The 18,024-nt window shown below is 53.4% G+C and overlaps 1 protein-coding gene across 1 annotated transcript in view; it reads left to right on the top strand.

Moving 5' to 3' along the window:
• The window catches only part of Mrpl14 (mitochondrial ribosomal protein L14), an 11,191-nt gene extending 8,512 nt beyond the window's left edge, over nt 1–2,679 (top strand). Inside the window, exons 2-3 of the mRNA XM_013019219.1 lie at nt 792–885; nt 2,180–2,679. Coding sequence (XP_012874673.1) covers nt 815–885; nt 2,180–2,546 — 438 coding nt within the window. The 5' untranslated portion in view covers nt 792–814 and the 3' untranslated portion in view covers nt 2,547–2,679. The remainder of the gene's footprint in view (nt 1–791; nt 886–2,179) is intronic.
• Nucleotides 2,680–18,024: the final 15,345 nt, after the last annotated feature.

Consider the following 18,024-nt stretch of genomic DNA (forward strand, 5'->3'; position numbering starts at 1 on the left):
GTTTTCTGGTGGTTTATTGGAGATAAGAGTCTCACGGTCCCTCCTGCCCGGGCTGGCTTTGAACCGCGATCCTCAGATCTCAGCCTTCTGAGTAGCTAGGATGACAGGTGTGAGCCACCAGCGCCCGGCCGTGGCAGAGCCTTGAGTCAGGCCCTTGGGTGGGGAGTGAGTATGCTTTGTGGCTGGAGTCACCAGCTGTGTGGGCACTTCTCAGCTGTGCTCCAAGGATGCTCAGGTATTGCCATGCTTGTTAACGCTGGCCCTGGGCTGTTGCCTGCTTTCCTGGGATCCCCCTTCAGCCACAGGTCCCCCAGATCACAGTGTCATTTGGGAGACTGGCCCAGCCAGGTCCAGGGCAGCCTTTGGCTCTTCTCTGCTGGCCTTGAGTGACACAGGTGCCCTGGCTTTCATATTGGGCAGAAAGGTGATGTGGGACTGACAGTTTGGGTAGTGCTTAGTGTCTGCAGAGGGCATGGTGGTCTCTGTCAGCACGGTGGTCTCTGACAGCAAGGTGGTCTCTGTGTCCTGCCCCCTGGGAAGGGCTAAGAGGGGGAAGGACTCTGTTCAAAGCCATGCCATCCCCACTTCCTGACCCCAGAGGTGGAACATGGGTAGCGTGTTGGAGCAGGGGTTCCGCTATTCATCACACGCCTTTTAACTACTAAGAAACCTTTATATTTTGTGACTAATGATCTACACTACAAGTGTCATCTCCCACACAAATCTCCAAAGACAACTGACTCTGAGCAAGGACCCTGACTTAGAAATGATCTTTTTCTCCCCCTTTCCAGTAGGACTTGCCATCTGGGACCCCATGGCCGTCTTTTCTGGGCCCTTGGGCCTCTTTGTCCCCACAGGCCGAGCACTCAGCCAACGCTACTTCAGGTAACTTTCATGTTAAGTTCCTAAAACCTGTTCTGCCTTGGCCTCCCATCAGCACTGGCTCCTATGGGGACTGCAACGCCAGTGGGAACTGGGAAGCGAGGGGGGGGGTGCATCCTATGTCCCGTAAGAGGAGGGTAGGGGAAGGAGATGACAGCTCTGTCTGGATTGTAATATAGTGGAAGTTGCTGCTTCTCTGTCCCTACAAAATTCTTAAAGTGATCTGACTACTCTTGACCCTATCACTCCTCCAGGACATTAAAACCTTCACAGTTGTAGTCTGGTCATTTGGAACATTGTCCTATTTATACTTCCCGCATAGCTGGGATTACAGGTATATGCCACCGTAGATAATCACCAGCAACAAAGGGAAACGCAAGTAGCAGGATTGCAGTGTGGGCTGACCTACCTTGAAAATAACCAAGCAAGCCGGGTGCCCATGGCTCACGCCTGTCACCCTAGCTACTCAGGAGGCTGAGATCTGAGGGTCATGGTTCAAAGCCAGCCCAGGCAGGAAAGTCTGTGAGACTCCTGTCTTCACTTAACCACCAGAAAACCAGAAGTGGTGCTGTGGCTCAAGTGATAGAGCGTTAGCCTTGAGCTGAACTGCTCAGGGACAGCTCCCAGGCCCAGAGTTCAAGCCTCACAACCAACTGAAATAAATAACCAAGAAAAAAGGGCTAAAGGCATGGTTCAAGTGGTAGAGCATCTGCTTAGCAAGTACAAGGCCCTGAGTTCAAGCCCCACTACTGCCAGAAATAACAAACGAAAAACCTTGACTGGTATTAAAATAAAAGTTAGTTACCTTGACTTGTTTCCAGTTTCTGCTGCATTGTGTCAAGGAACTCCTTTAGCAAGTCTACTCACTCGTGTCTGTGGGTTTCCAGTTAGGGCCATACAGAGTATAGTTGGGAAGGAAAGGAGAGCATCTAGGGGAGCAGGTTTTGCAGGATAGGCAGTGGGTGAGGCCCCGCCCACTAGGATTCCTTCAGTTCCCAGAGTCCTTTTGGAAACTTTTTACTTTATAAAAGCTGCTGCAAAGTTTGTGGTAACAGAAGAATTGGGTTCTCTTTAAAACCCATCTAGATTGAGATCTTGACAGGCAGCAGAAGCTCTCGATTGTAAGGAAACAAAGACTCTGCTTGTGTGTGTGTGCACGTATGCTTGTGTGTGTGTGTGTGTGTGTGTGTGTGTGCCTACAAGTGGCAGCATGCACTCGCTTGCCCTTGCTGAGGCCTGTGCACGCGGCCTGGAGAGATACAGGTCACTCACTGGACTGCCTTTTCTCTCCTGTCAGCACCACTGGGAGCCTCAGTGCGATTCAGAAGATGACACGGGTGCGTGTGGTGGACAACAGTGCCCTGGGAAACACCCCCTACCATCGCCCTCCTCGGTGCATCCACGTCTACAACAAGAGTGGGGTGGGCAAGGTGGGCGACCGCATACTGCTGGCCATCAAGGGACAGAAGAAGAAAGCACTCATCGTAGGACATCGCATGCCCGGCCCCCGAATGACCCCCAGGTTTGACTCCAACAATGTGGTCCTCATTGAGGACAATGGGAACCCCGTGGGCACCCGAATTAAGATCCCTATCCCCACCAGCCTGCGCCAGAAGGAGGGCGAGTACTCCAAGGTGCTGGCCATCGCCCAGAACTTCGTGTGAGCAGCACGCAGGCCTCCAGCTGCAGGACTCAGGCCTGGACATGTGCATGCTGGCAGGGTTCCGGGGACTGCATGGCTGCTCCCTCCCACAGTGACAGTGTCCCACGACAGAATAAACGTTTTCTTCCTTTGCTGTCTGGGGTGTGGTTGTGAGGTAGATGATGCTGAAGCAGTTGAACGGTGGTGTGAATGTGCATGCTGGTGTGAATGTGCATGCGGCACGCACATGGAACGAGTCTGGACAGAGCAGCCATGGTGGGGGCTCGGGTCCTCCGCTGCTGTTGGACACTGTGATCTGAGTTTACGAAGGACTGTCAGGATCTGGGAAACCACAGTGCGAATTGTGTGCGATTTATAAGTGCACCATGGTGTCTCACTTGCTACCCAAAAAACTGGTTTCCCTGTCCCAGCGTTCTCGCCTTATCAGCTTGGACAAGTGCTGTGTAGAATGGATTAGGAGTGGCCATTTCCTAGACGCTGCCACCCCCATCCTCCCCCCGGCCTGCTTGCCCAGGAATGTTCTCCAGAACGCTCCTGTGCCTGCCCCGTGCTCAGAGCTCCTGCACGCCTGGAGACTCAGGCAAGTCCTTCTGTTACAGATGATGTCTTGGGCTTAGGAGGGCGACAGACGACTTCCATTCACTGGTTGGCATCCTTGGGGAGATGAGCTCTCTTAGCTTAAGTCCCTCAGTGGACTTTGAGAGGAGAGTGGTGAAGTGGTTAAGACCCAGCCTGCTTGTGTTTGAACCAACTCCACCCCTTACTCTTCATGGCTTCCTTGCCTATGAACTGGAGACTAATAATGGTGCCACCATTGGTGTGAGGATTTGATAAGCTAGTTCTTGCACATACGCAGAACAGTCCTGGACAGTAGGGAGAGGCTCTTTGCTCTGTCATGGCTGTGTATATTCTGGCTCTGGTCTTCCTGTATCTTAGTATCACAACCAGGGCTGACATGCACCAAATGGTACCTCAAGCAGTGCAAATCTCCCAGTGTAAAAAGGGTTTATTTGTGATAAAGGGAATAGACTTTCCCAGAGAAAGAGCTGCCTCAGCTGCTGTCTGTGTTGGCATTGGGAAAAGGGTCAAAATGAGGGCCATCTTGAGGGAGGGAGATCGGAAGGGGCAAGAGGACTGTCCTGGTGTCGGCAGTGCTCTAGATCTAGAGATGTGTGGGAGTTCCATGAGTGGATATGTCTGTAAATAATTAATTAGCAATACACTTCAGTGCACTTTCTGTCCTCTGTGCCTTAGTGAAAATAAAATAGTAGGTGTGGGGGTGTGCTGTGGTGTTGCAGACAGAGGGAAGAAGAGCATGTTCCTAAAGCCCAGGGCAAGATGGATTGTGATCAGGACCAGTGATGGAGGGAAAAGCCAGTGGGTGGGACCAGGGTGCAGTAGGTTGAGGGATGTAACTGGTGTCTGTTAGCTTCCCATTACTGTAACAATCACCAGAGGCAATCGTTTAGGAAGAGAAAAGGCTGATTCTGGTTCAAGGTTTGGGAGCTCAGTCCATGATCAGATAACTTGTTTCTTTGGGGCTAGAAGTGGGGAAGCACATGGATTTGTCTAGTGCATAGTGGAAGAGACATGGAGAGATGGGGTTCTATTATGCTCCTCAAGGGCACACCCCCCCCAATGGCCTAACTTCCTCCCATTAGGCCCTGCCTCTTAAAGGTCCACTACCAAAGACACTACAAGCTAAGGTCTAAGCCTTTCCCACATAGGCCTCCAGGGGACACTGAAGATCCATATTATAGGCAGGCCAGGAGAGGAGCAGGGTCTTATGAGCCCTGGAAGGTTTTTATCCCAAAGGTGCTAGGGAATTTGGTGTGTGTGTGTGTGTTGGAGGCGGGGTTGTGGGTGGCTTGAACTCAGGGCCTGGGCACTGTCCCTGAACTCTTGCTCAAGGTGACCCCTAGCACATCTTCCAGTTTTCTGGAGTCTTACAGCCTTTCTTTTCCAAGCTGGCTTTGAACCATGATCCTCAGATCTCCACCTCCTCAGTAGCTAAGATACAGGTATAAGCTGCCATCACCTGGCTTCACTGGGATAGTGGGACTATAACAAGTGGGCTGGGCGTGGTCAGGGGCATGAGGGTAGGTTTGCTCTGAGGAGCGGGGCTTGAGGAGGGGTAGTAGTCTTGGGGTCGGGGAGGGAGTGTGCCTAAGATGCTAATGTGTACTGGGTGGGCCAGTAGCTCTTAGGTACAGGTGGCCAGATGCAGCCATGGGCCAAGATGGTGGGGATAGCCAAGGACTTCAGGGTTTGGCCTTCATTACGCCGAACGCAGCGAGGATGGAGAAGGGAGCGAAGCGGCCAGCAGGTGGGTGGCTGTGCCTTTGAGACCTCCAGGGGATCTGGAGGGTGGTTGGGTACAGATACTCTAGGGAACATTCTAGCACAGTGACCTTCTTGGTGTTCCTCGCAGCTTTGTTTCCTCTTTTTAGATGAGGACACGGGTGCAGAGGTGATGTCGCTTCTCAGGGCCCTGTGTGATTGGCCTCAGCCAGATCCTGTGACTTCAGATTCAGGGTCTTCGCCCAGCATCCCTTAGTCCTCTCTGCCTTGACTTGATTCTTATCTGCTGTGACCCTATGGCCTTGTCCTGAGTCTCCCAAGTCCTAGCATAGAGCTTGTCACCTGCCACGCCCGGAGGCAAGGAGCCGCAGAGGGCTCAGCTTTGTGTTCTCCCACTGAGCACACTCGGCTCCCTAGGGCTCCTCTGACTAAGTGTTCCTGGGGGGATGCTGGGAAAATAGGGAGTGCCTCCCCATCTGGTATACCGGGAGGGCTGGAAGGGTATGGTCACCAGTTCTGCTATGGTGGTGAACAGCATGGAGGAGCCCCAGCACTGGTGGGGGCACACTGCTCTGCACGCACGCACGCGTGTGTGTGTGTGTGTGTGTGTGTGTGTGTGTGTGTGTGTGTGTGTGTCTTTGCAGCCACAGCAGCTGGGATTCAGTGGGCTTTCTGTGCTGTTCCCTAGAGGCTGTGAGAGAAAGAGCCCCCTGGCTCGGGGCAAAGGAAAGATGGAAGGAATTGTTATTCTCAGCATCTTGACCCAAGCTGCCCTCCAGCTTCTCCGGTCCCTTGCTTTCTGGGGTCAGGCCCTTTCCTGCCTCTGCCCTTAGTCACAGGCCCACAGGGCCCTGCCTGCTAGGCTGCGCCCCTCTCCCGCCTCCTGGTGAGGCTCAGCGTCCTTGGAACCGCTCTGTCCTTGCAGTCCCCTCTGCTCTTCCAAGGTGTCCTGTGCTGACCACTGGCACGCTGTGGTTTCAGCTCGGCCCTGTGGCCAGAGCCCGTGACGCAGGCCCGCACGGCACACCCCCAGAATAGCCCCAGCCTCGCGGCTCCTCCAGCTGCCCTATCGCTTTGCGAACTGGGATCTCATTTGCTGTCTTCCCCCCACCCACACTCTCAGCCAGGGCTGCTTTCTTTGCCCATGAAATATTTATAATCACAGATTATGTTTCCTGGCGAGGAGACGCTTGCCTTTGTTTTTCTCCCCTTCCGTGCCCTTAAGAAGCTGTCGGTCAGGCCAAAGGGCCTCATCTTCATCTGCCTGGGTTCAGGGCTTCAGCTGCAGCATCTCTGTTGATGCCCGGCCTCACCCACAGTGTCACACCACTGTGGAGCGAATCAGCCCTAGAGGGGCAGCTGTGGCCGGCAGACCTGGGTTTCCATTGGACCCCAGGCCTGGGGAATGGGAGCATAAGGGATGGTCCCGAGGCCTGGATGGCTGTGTGGGTCCTAAAGGGCCAGCGTGACACCACCTCCAGCTCTCAACCTGTCGCCTTGAAGGGCATGCCACCAACTCAGACGGGCCTGGCCACAGCCCTATCTACTCCTAAGCTAACCTCGGGTGGGGGTGTCGGGCCCCATGGCCAGGCTCCCCATTGGCCTCCACTCACACGTGGTGGCTTCCTCAGCCTCTTCCGACCTCTCCTTGCCTTCCTTCTCTTGTCCTTCTCAGGGGCTCGAAACGCTTCTTTGGTGAAAATTGCACCATACGGGAATCCAACGCTTAACTGAAATTCAAATCGTTCTCACCTGTGCATTCCTTGCTTTGCTCTACTTCTGTAATTCAATCTTAAAAATCATGGGATTTTGTTTTCTTCTTCCCCTGCGGGAGGATGGTTATGTAGTTTCGTTCTCAGCATTTTGGATGCTTTGCCGCTCATCTGTCTCGCCAGGTGTCAGTCCTTTTGCAGCGCATTTGGGCATCCTGGGCTGGCAGGAGTGAAGGTGTTCGCAGTCAACATCAAGCCAGCCAGGTTCCCAGGGCTGGATGGCCTGTGGCCTTTGTCACCCGGCCACCTCCTGGTACATACCACAGGCATTTTTTTAAAAGTGAAAAGCTTGGAATTTCACAAGAGCTCTTGCATAACCAGGACACACATGGGTATTTCAAAACCTTATTTGGGTGAGTGTGTGAGGCTCAATGTTTACATGCCAAATAGAAGTGGCCATGGCACTGTGGGGCTTGAGGGTCCAGTCGGTGATCATGGCTGCCATGTGCTGCTTTGGAACCAGAGGAGAGAAAGAAACCTTCCCTCAGGTGCTATCCTGTCTCAAAGCCTGCCCTGGCTGGTCTCTGGTGCTTCTGTGGGCCTGGGAGTGAGCTGGGCTTTGCTATGCAGGCTAACCAGGTGCTGCCTTTGGCCGGACAGTCTGATGCCCACAAAGGGGCCAGTGCACAGGAACCAGGCGGTAGAAGCACTGGGTTCATGCTGTCCCTTAACCAACTACAGTAATGCATCAGCATGCTGCCAGTTGGCTAAAGGGTTGCTGATAAAGAATGAAACCCTTGAGTTGAGGTGTTAGAGTCCTTTGTGGATCTTGTTTCTCTAGTCTGTGGCCTCATACATGAGGATAGTTATGTAGCTATATGCCCTCCAGTTAGGATGAACTCTCCGCTGCAAACCTTCATACTGAATGAAGTGGCTATGTATGTATGTATATATGTATGTATGTCAGTTGTGGGGCTTGAACTCTGGGCCTGAGTGCTGTTCCTCAGCTCTTCAGCTCAATGCTAGTGCTCTACCACTTGAGCTATAGCACCACTTCCAGTTTTCTGATGGTTTAGTGGAGATAAGAGTTTCACAGACTTTCCTGCCTGGGCTGGCTTTGAACCACGATCCTTAGATCTCAGCCTAGGATTACAGGCGTGAGCCACCCATGCCCAGCTATTTATTTTTGTGCCAGTCCTAGGGCTTGAACCCAGGGCCCAGGTGCTGTCCCTTAGCTTTTTTGCTTAAGGCGGATGCTTACCACTTGAGCCACATCTTTACTTCTGGCTTTTTCCTGGTTAATTGGAAAGAAGAGTCTCTGGACTTTTCCTGCCCAGGCTGGCTTTGAACCATCTTACATCTTAAATCCTTATATCTTAGCCTGTCTCTGAATAGCTAGGATTTCAGGTGTGAGCCACCAGTCTGTGCCAAACCTCCACCATTATTTTGGACCTTCACTGTGACTATGGAGACTGCGAGGGTGGGGGGAGCTCAAAGAACTCCCTAAATTTTACATGTAAAAGTAGCCTTTCTGGACAAGAACTCAGGGTGTCTGATTATCAGTCCAGCTCGTTCCTTGAGTTACTTTTTTCACCTGGGGGCTTAACATTCGGATGAACTTTCTGGAAACTCCTTTTGGGTGGGTCCCACCTGTATTGCCTGACAGTGGCTCGTGAGGAGCTGGGGCATTCAGTGGTCCTAGCATGAGTTTTAAGGCACGGTTGCTGGCAGCTGGGGACAGGTGAAAGGCCAGGCATTGGTGATGCTGTGCTCTAAGGCCTCTGCTCTGAGCACTTCATTCTCCACGGGTCTGAGAGCCTGGAAGGTCATGTGCCTCACTTCCCCCTGAGTAGTCCCTGTGTGATTTCTGTTTTGTTTTTTTTTTTTGGGTCCGGTCATGGGGCCTGAACTCTGGGCCTGGTACTGTCCCTCAGCTCTTCAGCTCAAGGCTAGCGCTCTACCACTTGAGCCACAGCGCCACTTCCGGCTTTTTTTTCTGCTTATGTGGTGCTGAGGAATTGAACCCAGGGCCTCATGCATGCAAGGCAAGCGCTCTACCACTGAGCCACCTTCCCAGCCCTCACCGTGTGATTTCTGATGCAGCTACTGCTGACTTTACTTCCCCAGAGTGCCACCTGCCTTGCAGACTGCTTTTGCCTCCTCTACACCTGCTGCTAAAGTTTCGGCCAGCCATGAAATTCTGTGACTCCAGGCCCTGAAACAATTCTGGGTGACAGGTAAGGCTGATGTCCCTTACAGACTCACGCCTGTAATCCTAGCTACTCAGGAGGCTGAGCTCTGAAGATCATGGTTTGAAGCCAGCCTGGGAAAATACTAGAGATTTACTTCCAATTAACCAGCCAAAGGCCAGAAGCAGAGGTGTAACTCAAGTGGTAGAGCCTTGAGCAAAAGAACTGCTGAGTAGGTAAGTGGAGGTGCTGGCTCCGTGTTCTGTGCCTGGTCTGGTTTCTCTCCGGCACAACATTTTCACATCCCTGTGGAATTGGGCACGCCCACGAGCACAAAAGCAGCCTCTGTCTCCATGCACAACTTCACTGTCTATCAGTAGATGTGGAAAGAGAAAAAAAAATATATATGTATATACTGAGAGCTCAAAGGTTAAAAATTAGACTCCTAGTGGAGTTGGTAAAAAGTCAGACATTTGCCAAGAGTTAGCAGACACCTGTGCTGGACAGGGCTGCGCCTGCGCTCCCTGCCCCGGGCTGCGCCTGCGCTCCCTGCCCCGGGCTGCGCCTGCGCTCCCTGCCCCGGGCTGCGCCTGCGCTCCCTGCCCGCCTGGTGCCCGGGCTTTCCTCTCCCTGTGGTGGCTCCTCATACCAAGTCTAGACTGACAGCCAGGTAAACGGGAGTTGGCGTTTACGTGCAAAGGATCGATGTGTACATTCTTGGAGAGAATGTACAATGCTGTGTGGCTTTTTTGTTTTAACTTTGGCATCGTTCCTTAGGGTTATGAAAAGAGGAATATCCCTCTTTTCTGCAGTCTGGGGGGCTTGAACTCGGGGCTTTGCGCTTGCTGGACAGATGCTCTACCCTTGAGCCACTTAGCTAGCCCTCTTTTGCACTGGTTATTTTCAAGGTAGGGTCTTGCTCTGTGCTGGTGCCAACCTGGGCTATATTACTGTACCCAGTTATTGGTTGAGATCATCTTGTGATTTTTTTTTTCCTGCCCGCCTGGGCTACTCTTGAATTTCTATCCTTCCCCTTCCCAATAAATGCTTCCCAAGTTGCTAGGATTACAGACAGACTTGAGCCTCCTGACCTGCTGTATACTTTGATAACTGAGTCACTTTGGGTCTTGTCCTGTTTTGTTTTTTTCCTTTCTGATTTTGGTCTTTGCAGTGCTGCCTGTTCTCTCCTTCCTTCTAGAACTCTGAAGATGGGCTGCTCCTCCATCCACCCAGAGCTCCCACCCGGTCTTGGCATGCTACCACATGCCACCCTGTTTCTGTGGGGACGTAGCTGCCACCAAGGCAGCTGGCGGGGTGGGGAGCCCGCATCTGCAGCACACGCCTGCAGGAGCGGAGGACAAGGCAGTCTACTGGGGGTTCCTGTTGTGCCTGTTTTGTGCCAAGCACTTTGTATTTTCTCCAAGTAGTCCTCACAGTGGCTTCAGTCACCCGGTGCCTGCCTTACAAGCCAGGAACCCGGGCTGAGGAGCGCTAAGGGGCTTGTGGGCAGGTGGAAGGCTGGGATGTGAAGCCAGGATCATCTGACCTCGGCACTCCTGCTCTGCATGCTGCCCTGGCCTGTGCTGGAAATATTTCTTGGTGACGTGCCCTTCCTCAGCTATTAAAGTTGTTTTCCGGAAGCCTCTGCTGGGTGCCTACGGTGACATTGGCAGTCGTAGGCTCTGCTGGAGGCCGGCTCCCTGCCTTGCTGAACAGCACTGCTTCCTGTCACTCCACAACTTGGCCCTCCACTGTGGCCGAGGAAATGGATCTTCACCTTCCTGGCTCCCCGCTTTGTCTCGGCTCACCACCGAGGCTGGGCGCTCAGCCTCGAGCAGGTTCTTGATGATTGCTGGATGAATGACCGGACACAGTGTGTGAGTCTTGCTCTGTCTCCATGCAAGGCCACCTCTGCTTCCCCAAGCCCAGTTCCTCCTCTCCTGCAGTCCATACCAGAGACTCCTTTGGAAACGGAGGCGCAGCCGCCTGCCGGCCCCTTCAGCACAGAGGTGAGGTTTCGCTCCACGCGGAGGTCCCTCGTTCACTGCTCCTTGTTCCTGCTCCGTCCACACGATTGCTGTCTTTCCACTCGGAAAGGCTGGGGGTGCCTTTTCTCTGGAGAGCGGGCCAGTTGTCCTGTGGAGCCATTCCAGACAGCTCATCAACTAAATTCTGTTCATCTGACATCCACGGGTTGGGCACAATGACTCACACTTGTAATACCAGCTACTCGGAGTATTGGCATTTTGAGGCCAGTCTGGGCAAAAACAAAAATAACTAAGCAAGTCTTGCATCTCAACAATAAGGCAGACATTGTGGTACACGTCTGCCATGCCAGCTACTTGGGAGACTAGGTAGGATCTCGGTCCAGACTAGCCTCATACAGAAACAGGATACCTTACTCAAAAAAGGACACTGGTGGCTCACACTTGTAATCCTAGCTAGGAGACAGATCTGAAGATTGTGGTTCAAAGCCAGCCTGGGCAGGAAAGTCCATGAGACTCTTACCCCCAATAAACCACCCAGAGACAGCTAGAAGTGGTGCTGTGGCTCAAGTAATATAGTGCTGGGCTTGAGCAAAAAGCTCAGGGACAGCACCTAGGTCTTGAGTTCAAGCCCCAGGATTGGCAAAAAAGTAAAAAAGGCTGGCTCAAGTGGTCTAGCACCTGCTTAGCAAGTTCAAGGCCCCGAGTCTGTCCTGCTGAGTAACTCCACATTTTTGGAGCTATTCTGGTCCTCCTGCAACATCTGCTCTGCCCCTGGGAGAATGAGCCGTGTGGGCTCCGGGGTAGGGGGCGGGGTGCAGAGAGTAGGCAGCAGGAGCTGGGAGGCGGGGGGCATCTGTCACCCACCACATTTCTTCCCTGCAGCACTGGCTCCTGGCTTCTTACCACTCAGGCCTGGCCCAGGACACTGCAAGATTTCTGCCAGCACATACCTTCCTAACAGTCCCCTCGTGAAGCCCCCAAGGGTCCCCATTTGTTGGGAGTGGCTCTTATCACCTCCTCTGACCTTGCCTGAAGTACTCCATGGGCAAAATACGGTTCCTGCCCCAGAGGCTGCTGGGAGGGGACAGACAACTCCATGAGCAATTTCAACCTGCCATAGCAAGTGTCAGCATACCTGCACCATGCAGCCTTCAACCTAGCAGAGCAAAAGCCACTTCCAGGGATGCCAGAGTGACCGGTTCCAATGGGAATGACCACTTTGCTGCCCACAGTTTGGGATTCATAGAAGCGGTACCTGCTGGGGAGGGGTAAGGGGGGTAGAGGCCTGGTCAGGAAGGACTGGCTGAGCAAGAGGGCTGGGCCTTGTCACTGCCTTGCTGGCAGTAATTCCTTACCCAGATGTGCATTCACGAAGATGGCCCAGCTGTTGTGCAGAGGACCCTTCTTGGGACAGCATGGGGACCAGGCTGGAGGCTGGCATTTGCTAAGCTCAAGGGGTCATGGGTACTAGAGAGGCTGAGACAGGAGGATTGTGAATCGGAGGCCAGCCTGGCCTGCATTGCAAGAAACCAAAAGGAAAAAGGTAATGAGAAATCAGGTGTGGTAGACCAGTAGGCCCAGCACTCGGGGGGCTGAGAGATGGAAGGAGCTTGAACCCAGGAGTACATGGCCAGCCTGGACATCATAGCAAGACTCCCATCTCAAAAGATCAAAGCAAAAGCAGAACATGCCTGTGGCTCACATCTGTAATCCTAGCTACTCCAGAGGCTTTGGTGTGAGGACTGCAACTCCAAACCAGAGGAAAGCCCTTGAGACCCCTATCTCCAATTAACCACCAGAACTGGAGCGGTGGCTCAAGTGATGGAGCACCAGCCTTGAGCACAAAAGCTCAGGGACAACGCCCAGGCTCTGAGTTAACTGTGTGCCCCAGGACTGGCACACAAAAAATTCCGAAGAAAAACAGGTGAGGTGGGAGTGGGAGGGAGTCCAGGAATACTTGGGCTGCTGAGCCTTGACCACATTTCTGTGTGCATCCCGCCATCTAGTGGACAGAACTGTTTCCGGCATTCGGGTTCCGGGCTGGGGTGTGAAGATTTTTGGGACTGGGCCTCCCCGGGCAGGGAATGCCTGGGCTGGGTCCTGAGAGCCGCTCGGGTTGGCTGGGGGCCAGGCAGTCTGAGGGGGCCTGGCCTTGGGACCGCAGCTCTGTGAAGATGGGAGGGCTCCCGCTGACGCACCTGTCCCCCAAGGGCTGCTGCCGGCAGGGGGCTCTGACCTCCACTGCCACAGGGAGCAGAGGCTGGGCTCCAATGCCAGGTCCCTGCAGAGTCTCCTCCATCCTGCCCGGAAATGGAGCGCGGCAGGCAGCACCTTCATGAAGAAGAGAGGAAGAGACGGAGACATGGAGCAAGGACTGATTTGAGTGTAACCCAGGCAATCTACACACCACAACTCTGGCCCTGGACAGCCAGGGTCCAAGGCCCTCAGGCAAGTCCTCCGTGCCTCAGTTTCTCCTTGTTAGTTGGGGCTGGCTGCACTGGTCTCTGAGGGTCTCCAAACCTCTGTGAAGCCCCCACCTTGCCTTTCTGCGTCCCCAGAGTGGGGCTGTGGGTTCTGGAGAGGATGATGGGTCTGGGGATTAAGCGTGGCCTGGCCAGAGAGTGCCCCCCTCCCAACCCCTGTCCCACCCAGCATGGGAGGCCATGCTCACTCCCAGGGAGAAGAAGGAGAGGAGTTTTCAAATGAGAGGATTTTTTTTTTTGTCGGTCATGGAGCTTGAACTCTGGCCTAGACCCTGTCCCTCAGCTCTTCAGCAAAAGGCTAGCACTCTACCACTTGAGCCACAGCGCTATTTCCAGCTTTTTTCTGTTTATGTGGTACTGAGGAATCGAACCCAGGGCCTCATGCATACAAGACAAGCATGGCAAGCACTCTACCACGGAGTCACCTTCCCAACCCAGGCTAGATTATTTGTGTGTGTGTGTGTGTGTGTTTGTGTGTGTGTGTGCGAAACGCGCGTGCGCCTTTTGAAAAGTTTTACAATGGAAACTTCAATATATAGTTAAGTAAAGAATAAAATACGGGGCTGGGAAGGTGGCTCAGTGATAAGAGCGTTTGCCTTGCACGCATGAAGCCCTGGGTTCGATTCCTCAGCACCACATAAGCAGAAAAAAGCTGGAAGTGGAGCTGTGGCTCAGTAGTAGAGCGCTAGCCTTGAGCTGAAGAGCTGAGGGACAGCGCCCAGGCCAGAATTCAGGCCCCATGACTGACAAAAAAAAAAAATTCTTTTTTAAAAGAATAAAATACAATGGAGCCAGGCACCAGTGGCTATAATCCTAGCTATTTAAGATGCCTTTTGAAGCCTGCTTGGGCAGGAAAATCCATGAGACTTTTTTTTTTAATGCCATTCCTGGGGCTTGAACTCAGGGCCTGGGTACTGTCCCTGAGCTTCTTTTGCTCAAAGCTAGCACTCTACCACTTGAGCCATAACGCCACTTCCAGCCTTTTCTGTGTATGTGGTACTGAGGAATCGAACCCAGAGCTTCATGCATGCTAGGCAAGTACTCTACCACTAAGCCACATTCCTGGCCTTCCATGAGACTCTTAGCTCCAATAAACTACTTCAAGCCAGACGTGGCACTGTGTTTGAAGTAGTAGAGCACTAGCTTTGAGCACAAAGAGGCCTAGGGCCCTGAGTTTAAGCCCCAGGACGGACCAAAAAAGAAAGAAAAAAGAAAATACAACAAACCTCTACATGTCCTCTACCCTTTCCAACTCTGCAGCTCGTAGTTTTCCGATGGTAATTAACAGGCAATTGAAAACTGTTTCTGTGGACCAGCTCTGATTCCCTGCTTGGCTTAGAAATTAACTCAAAGCAAGATAAACACCAGGCACCCCAGCCTTCTCCCCTTTGTGCCTCTGTCATTTGCACGGAGCCATTCTCTCCTGTAGTCACTTTACAGCCATCTTGAAAGCCAGGAGGAGGCGACGGGTCGGGTGGGGACAGACCATGTGACAGGCGTCAGTGGCTCAGCTGCATGGTAACAGGCTTCCACCTAATCCATACTGAGACAGTGGACAACTGGACACCATCTGACCACCACTGACAGATAGGGACTGTGAGCCCCTCTCCCCAGGTCTTTACCTATTTAAAGCTAAGGTCATACCTGAGCTATAGGGCAGCTCAGGGTGGGCTGAAGTGCCATCTTCCATTGGCTGTGTCATGTCACAAATCTCCTTTCTGCCCTTTGCCATGTCTGCCTGCCTGCCTGCCTGCCTGCCTTCCTTCCTTCCTTCCTTCCTTCCTTTCTTTCTTTCTTTCTTTGGTCCTGGGGCCTGAACTCTGGGCCTGAGTGCTGTCCCTCAGCTCTTCAGCTCAAGGCTAGCACTCTACCACTTGAGCCACAGCGCCACTTCTGGCTTTTCTGCTTATGTGGTGCTGAGGAATCGAACCCAGGGCCTTATGCATGCAAGGTAAGCGCTCTACCACTGAGCCACCTTCCCATCCCTGTCATGTCTTTCTTTTTGGGGGTGGTAGTGGTGCTTTGAATTCAGGGTCTCTCACTAAGCAGGCATTCATTCTTACTGCTGAGCTATATCTCCAGCCTGGCTTTCTCGCTCATTATTTTGGAGATAAGAGTCTCACAGATTTATGTGCCCAGGCTAGCCCCCATCTAGGATCCTCCAGATTTCAGCCTCCTGAGTAGCTAGGATTACAGGCATGAGCCACTGATGGACCAGCCTTCCTCTTGGCATCTGATGCCTTGTGGTTGTGGGCTGTAGACATGAATTCTTATTTTTTCCATGAATGCCACTGTGTTATATGCTTCACTTAGCACAGTTTATAAGATTCAGCCTTGTTGCTTCAAACTTCTGCGGAACACTCAATTTCCTGCCCATCCCCACCTTTTCTTGCCCAGTCCATCATGGAGGAGTTACCTAGGTAACTCTTGCCTTGGATGCCCAGGGCTTAGTGATGAGTCAGGTGGCTGGGTCGGGGTGCACTTGGGTACTTAATCTGAATATACAGCTCAGGGCCAAGTGTGTCTGTCCAGACAATCTTGCCACACATACTGCAAGTGGCTCCCCAGTTTTACACCCCAACCTCTCCCCTGTGCGCATTTTTGCCTACCTATTGGGAGCTTTCTGTGCTTTTTCTTTCTTTTTCTTTTTTTTTTTTGGTCGGTCACAGGGCTTGAACTCTGGGCCTGGGCGCTGTCTCTCAGCTCTTCAGCTCAAGGCTAGCGCTCTACTACTTGAGCCACAGCACCACTTCCAGCTTTTTCTGCTTAGGTGGTGCTGAGGAATCGAACCCAGGGCCTCATGCATGCAAGGCAAGCACTCTACTTCTGAGCCACCTTCCCAGCCCCTTTCTGTGCTTTTTCTTGCACTCTCTAGTTTATGCCGGGGTGGTCTCTCTTTCTGTCCCCTGGGTCTGGTGGCCCTGCCCAGCACAGGCCTCCTTCACATCTTTGGGTGTGGGTGACACTCCCTAGCCACACCTACCGGCTTCTGTCAGTTTTCGGCACTTTGAAATCTGACACCTCTTTTCCACGTGAGGCTGGGCTCAGTCTCTGCCCTTCTGGTAAATGCCAGGTGTCAGACACCAGACCCGCCCCTGCACAGGAACTGGGGCCCGGCTTGGGGAGGGAGGTCGGACTAGGCAGCAAACAGTGCCCTCCAGCCCTGTGTCCCTGGGCTTCGGGCCCCTTGCCTCACTTTACAGATACCCATCTGGGCTTGATGGGGTGTCAAACTTGAAGGGGATTCTGTCTCTGGCTGCAGAAGAATCTCAAAGTGATTCCTCAGTGTGGGGACTGTCATGGCCGGTGGCCAGCTGGAGTCGCCTGGCAGAATGACCCTGGCCAGTCAGGGTAGACTTCCCAGGGGAGGTGTCCAGCTCTCAAAGAGGGCTTGGTGCAAGCCCTGGGGGTGGGGGTAGGGCGCTTTTCACTTCCCTGTCTGGGGAAAGTGGCCTCTAGACTTAGTGTGTGCTTCTGACTTCCCTGTCTGAGCCAGGCAGGGAAGAACTGGTGTGAGGTGAGCACTTCTGAGTGACCTGGGACCCCAGGGCCAGATGTGAGGGGTGTGGACGTGGTCTGGAGAGTTCCCCAGGGAGCCTCAGGGAGCGCCTTGGAAAATGCCAATGTGCCACCCGTGCTCCTCCTCCCCCTTCACACCCTTTCCAGGACAAAGCGCCTCCAGGCAGGGACCCCCTGTCTGGGGGGCGGGGGGCGGGGGAGGAGAGCTCCCAGAATCCCACATGCTTTCCTGAGAGCTGGGTGTGCTGTTAGCACTTGGCTGGGAGGCTGGCATTGACCTCTCGCGAGTCTACAAGCTGGGAACTCCTGACACTGAGAGGAGAGGGTCGGCCTCCTGCCTGCCCCAGACACCCAGCTGGGGCTGGAGCCCGCAATGAGCAGGGTCCCCCTCCCCCTCCCTCGAGGATCCACACAGGCCACCCCTGTGGTGGTCTGGAGATGCAGAGGCTGCGGAGCGGTGCAGCAGGCTACCCTCCAGGGCCCCACAGGCCTGCCGGAAGCCTCGGGTTAGCAGAAGTGAAGGCTAGGGACAGCCTGTCTCTGGGAACATGAAAGGACTCATGCCTCCCAGCCTCGTGTGTGTGTGTGTGTGTGTGTGTGTGTGTGTGTGCGCGCGTGTGTGTGTGTGCGTGCGTGTGTGTGTGTGAACTTGTATTAATACTGAACTTGTGCCAGGGCCTAAGTGCTTTCCCTTAGTTTTTCTCCTCAAGGCTGGAGCGCTATGACTTGAGTGATACCAGCTTGTTAGTGGTTAATTGCCAATAAAAGTCTCACTGATTTTCCCGCTCAGGCTGCTGTTGATCCACGAGTGTCAGATCTGAGTGACCTGAGAACATTACAGGCATGAGCCAGTGAGCTCCTGGGCCCTGGGCTGGGAAGGAAAGAGCCTGAGCTTTGGAAATGGATCACTTTAATCAGCTCCAGCGCGGGAGATGATTCCTCAGCCGAGAGACTGAAAACCTGCACACACCACAACTTCACTGTGAGGTAGAAGTCACACCGAGGCCAGCAGATGAGCCTGGACAGATGGCCTTTAATGATGACCCTTCCCACGTTCGATGACAGCTTTGCTCCTCTCCCTTTGCCTAAGCCCCTTCTTTTTCTACGCCTCGGCCCTCTGGCTCCCAAGACCCTGTCCACAGGGGTTCACAGCCAGCAGAACCCATGGATGGGTAAGTGGTGAGGCTGGGAGGGGAGGGCATCCAAGCTGTGTGTGTGTGTGTGTGTGTGTGTGTGTGTGTGGCATGTCTCCAACCCTTTGTGTGCCAGTCTGGATGGCTTCCTGGA

Source organism: Dipodomys ordii, unplaced genomic scaffold (assembly GCF_000151885.1).
Source record: "Dipodomys ordii isolate 6190 unplaced genomic scaffold, Dord_2.0 Scaffold44, whole genome shotgun sequence".
Classification (NCBI taxonomy): domain Eukaryota; kingdom Metazoa; phylum Chordata; class Mammalia; order Rodentia; family Heteromyidae; genus Dipodomys; species Dipodomys ordii.